At 52.3% G+C, this 3,386-nt stretch overlaps 1 protein-coding gene across 2 annotated transcripts in view; it reads right to left on the reverse strand.

Moving 5' to 3' along the window:
- Positions 1-645: 645 nt before the first annotated feature.
- The window catches only part of LOC130580091 (mas-related G-protein coupled receptor member H-like), a 3,675-nt gene continuing 934 nt past the window's right edge, over positions 646-3,386 (reverse strand). For both annotated transcript variants that reach the window (XM_057377366.1, XM_057377365.1), the window contains exon 2: positions 646-2,816. In XM_057377366.1, the coding sequence (XP_057233349.1) occupies positions 1,791-2,705 (915 nt within the window). In that variant the 5' untranslated portion in view covers positions 2,706-2,816 and the 3' untranslated portion in view covers positions 646-1,790. The remainder of the gene's footprint in view (positions 2,817-3,386) is intronic.

The raw sequence follows: 3,386 nt of genomic DNA on the forward strand, positions 1-3,386 counted from the left end.
TGGGCTGCAGGGGGACAGCCTGCTCCACCATGGTCACCATGGGCTGCAGGGGGACAGCCTGCCCCACCATGGTCACCATGGGCTGCAGGGGGACAACCTGCCCCACCATGGTCACCACGGGCTGCAAAGGAATCCCAGCTCCGGCACCTGGAGCAGCTCCTTCCCCTCCTTCTCCACTGACCTTGGTGTCTGCATCCCTCACATGTTCTCACCTCCTCCTCTGGCAAAACTAGTGTGTATCCCCCTTTGTTTTGATTTCTTCTGCAATATGTTTTCACAGAGGTGTAACCACCATCTCCAATTGGCCCAGGTTTGGTCAGTGGCATGTCCATCATCCTCAGAGCCAACAGCAATTGGCTCTGCCGGACATGGTAGAAGCCTCCAGAAGCTTCTCACAGGAGCCATTTTTTGGCCCCCCGACTTCCAAAAACTGGGCCAGGAAAACCAACACACTTCCCTATCCAGAAGTCATGGAATGTTGGTTTTCCCAGGATTTCAGGCAGTGGGAAAAGGAGGGACACTTCCCCTCCAGTAAGAGATGTCAGTGCTGCTCAGGTCTCTCCCGGGAGGAATGGGGAGCTCTTGGCACTGTCAGCATCATCCCAACCATTGCAGGCACCTCCCCTAGGAACAGATCGTGTATGAGATGGGTACCTGCCCTCCTCAGAAAAGACAGAGGATATAGAATGAGAGAAAAATGAAGAAACGAACCATTTTTTATGCTGTTCAGCAGGGCCAAGCTCTGCAGCAAAGCGTGGATGTTGCTTATTAAACAAATCTTGCTGTCAGAATCACACTGGGAACTAACATAAGAAATAAATCCAAGTCTGATTTAGGGGTAGTAACAAAAGGAAAAAGTTCAGTATAATCTGGATTTTGGCTGAAGCTGCTGTGCAGAGTCGCTGTTCAGTTCCTCCTGAGCATGGCCAGGGTCAGGACAGAGGTGGTCAAGGGTTTCCTTGGACATTGATGCTGAGGAACCAGAGGACTGCCCTATTCTGCAGAACAGCATCATAAACCCCCAATTTTTGTACAATTAAATGGCCCAAGCATCTGGTGATGTGAATTTCCATATTTTGAGCTCTTTTTGGTCACAGGCACAAGGCTTCAGTGGAGTTCAGCATCGACCCTGCAGTTTACTCAGAATGATTTAATTCTGGAATTACAGAATGTGACAAATTCCCCCATCAGCAGAAGGGAATGTTGCTGTTCCTGCCCAGCTCTGCAGCCCTACCTGGTGCCAGCTTGGTCTCTTCCCATCAGCCGGGAATGCAGGGCCGGCTCTGCGGGACAGAAGGGGAAAGATGCTCCGGGCCATCCCAACCCCTCTCCTGCCATCTGGAGGCACCAGCCCCGCAGAGATTTGGGAAATCACCGCTGCCCCGTGCTGGGTGTGTCCCCAGGGCTCAACCTGTSACACCCTGTCCAGGCAAGAGATCCCCCAAAACACCGTGAGACTCCTCTGCTGAGCCAAAGGAGACGCAGTTTATTCCCTGGGGCCGAGGCACTGAGGGTCATTCCATGGGCACTGGAGCTGGGGAACAGGACTGAGCCCGGCTGCCCTGCTCAGAGCCGTGTGGAACCGGGAGGGAGGAGGAAAGCCACGCTCCAATGTGCTCCCTGCAGAGCATCCCTCCCACATTGCCCGTGGCAATGCCCCTGCTCCCTTCTCCTGCAGGATTGCAGTGCAGGAGGGGATCCTGTGGGTATTTATTGATCAGGTGAGTCAAGGAAACCCTCAGGCACTGTCCCGGGGTCCTTCAGCAGTGCAGGGGAAGGGATGAACAGGCTCAGAGCACCGTGTCCTTGGTGGCATCATTTCTCCTGGGAGTATTTTCTTCTGGCTCCTCAAAAACCCTTTGGAGTGATTCCCTGAGGGACCCCACAGAGCAGGGTCTCCAACACCTCCCCACCAAAAAGTAAATGAAGGGTTTCATGGTGCTGTTGATGCAGGCGATCAGGAAAAGAAACTTGGAGGACACAGGGGTGTAACCGAGCTGCTGCAGGAAATTCCAAAGGGTGAGGACGAGACTGAAGAGCACCATGAGGAAGATGGCGATGTCGCGCCTTTTGCGTTGCTGCTGCTGGGAACCACATTTGGCCTTAATGAAGTAGATCGTGGTGGAAATGACTGTGGATGCAGCACGGAGGAGCAGGATGACAGTGAAAATGGAGAAGAGAGCTGCCCAGCAGTGCTGCTGCTCATGTGATGGGCACAGAACTGTCACTGTGGGAATGACAGTGATGAGAGCGAAGAAGGCCCAGAGTTCCATGCCCATCAACACCCACAACAGGCGCTTGGGGAGGTGGCAGCGGCAGAGGAGCTCACAGAGCTTGTCAATGCCCGTTGCTATGCCGAAGTCTGTTAGCCAGAACAGCACCCAGTAGTAGGAGACCATTGACAGCTGGAAAAGGAAGCTCAGGTACACCAGAGGCACAGTTGGAGAGCAGGACATATCCTCCAGCAGGAAAAGCAGGGAAGAGGGCACCGTGAAGACAAGGAAGAGGAAATCAGCTACACCCAAATGAAAGATAACACTGTTAGTGCTTTCCAGTCTGAGGAGGCAGAGCACAGCCCCATTCCCAAACAGCCCACAGAGGCAGATGAACAGCATGGCACTGTGGATGGCCACATTGGTGATATCTGCCTCACATGGATCTTCAGTGGGTGAGGTGGGAGGTGTGGACATGGTGCTCATCTCCATGGATGGACGCTGGGCAGGCAGTGGGATGTGGCCCCTGGCTGTGGTCACTGTGGATGGGCAGTCAGTGCTTGGAGAATCCCAGGATGGACCATGCAGCTCCTCAGCAGCTCCCTGCAGTGGGAAGGATTCAGTGGAGAGAAGTGAGATGTGCGGGGGAGAAGGGAGGGTTGGGGATATTCAACAGGAGACTGATAATGAACAGAGAAAATAAAAAAATATTCAGTTCTGCTGAAGCTGCTGAAAGACCAGATGAACAAAAAGATAAAAGGATGTAAAAGCAGGCACACATGATGATAAATGTGGCTGGAACCAGTGAAGAAACAGATAAGGAGGCCTGCAGTGGTTTTGGGTCAAGTTCTGTAACAAGAAACAACAGCACATGGGCAAAGGAAAAGTTCAAGTCAAGGTCACCTTTAATATCACAGCACTCAGTGAATGCAACCACCAGAGACCCCTCTCCATGATCCTCCAGGACCATGAAAGGACTCCCAGTAGGAGATTGATGCATGGAAATTAGATCTGGGCAAGTGGTGTTTATGCATCAGATAAGAAACACATTTTAATGACTGTGATTGTTATAATGGCTAAAATCCTGTTGTAAAGTCTCAGCACACAGAGAACAAGAAGAGATCCATCTGTGTGTCCTACGGGGGTGTTGTGGTTTGAGCCCTGGCCGAAGCC

The sequence above is a fragment of the Malurus melanocephalus genome, unplaced genomic scaffold (genome assembly GCF_030028575.1).
Source record: "Malurus melanocephalus ecotype Western Australia unplaced genomic scaffold, MMel_1.1 scaffold_310, whole genome shotgun sequence".
NCBI lineage: Eukaryota > Metazoa > Chordata > Aves > Passeriformes > Maluridae > Malurus > Malurus melanocephalus.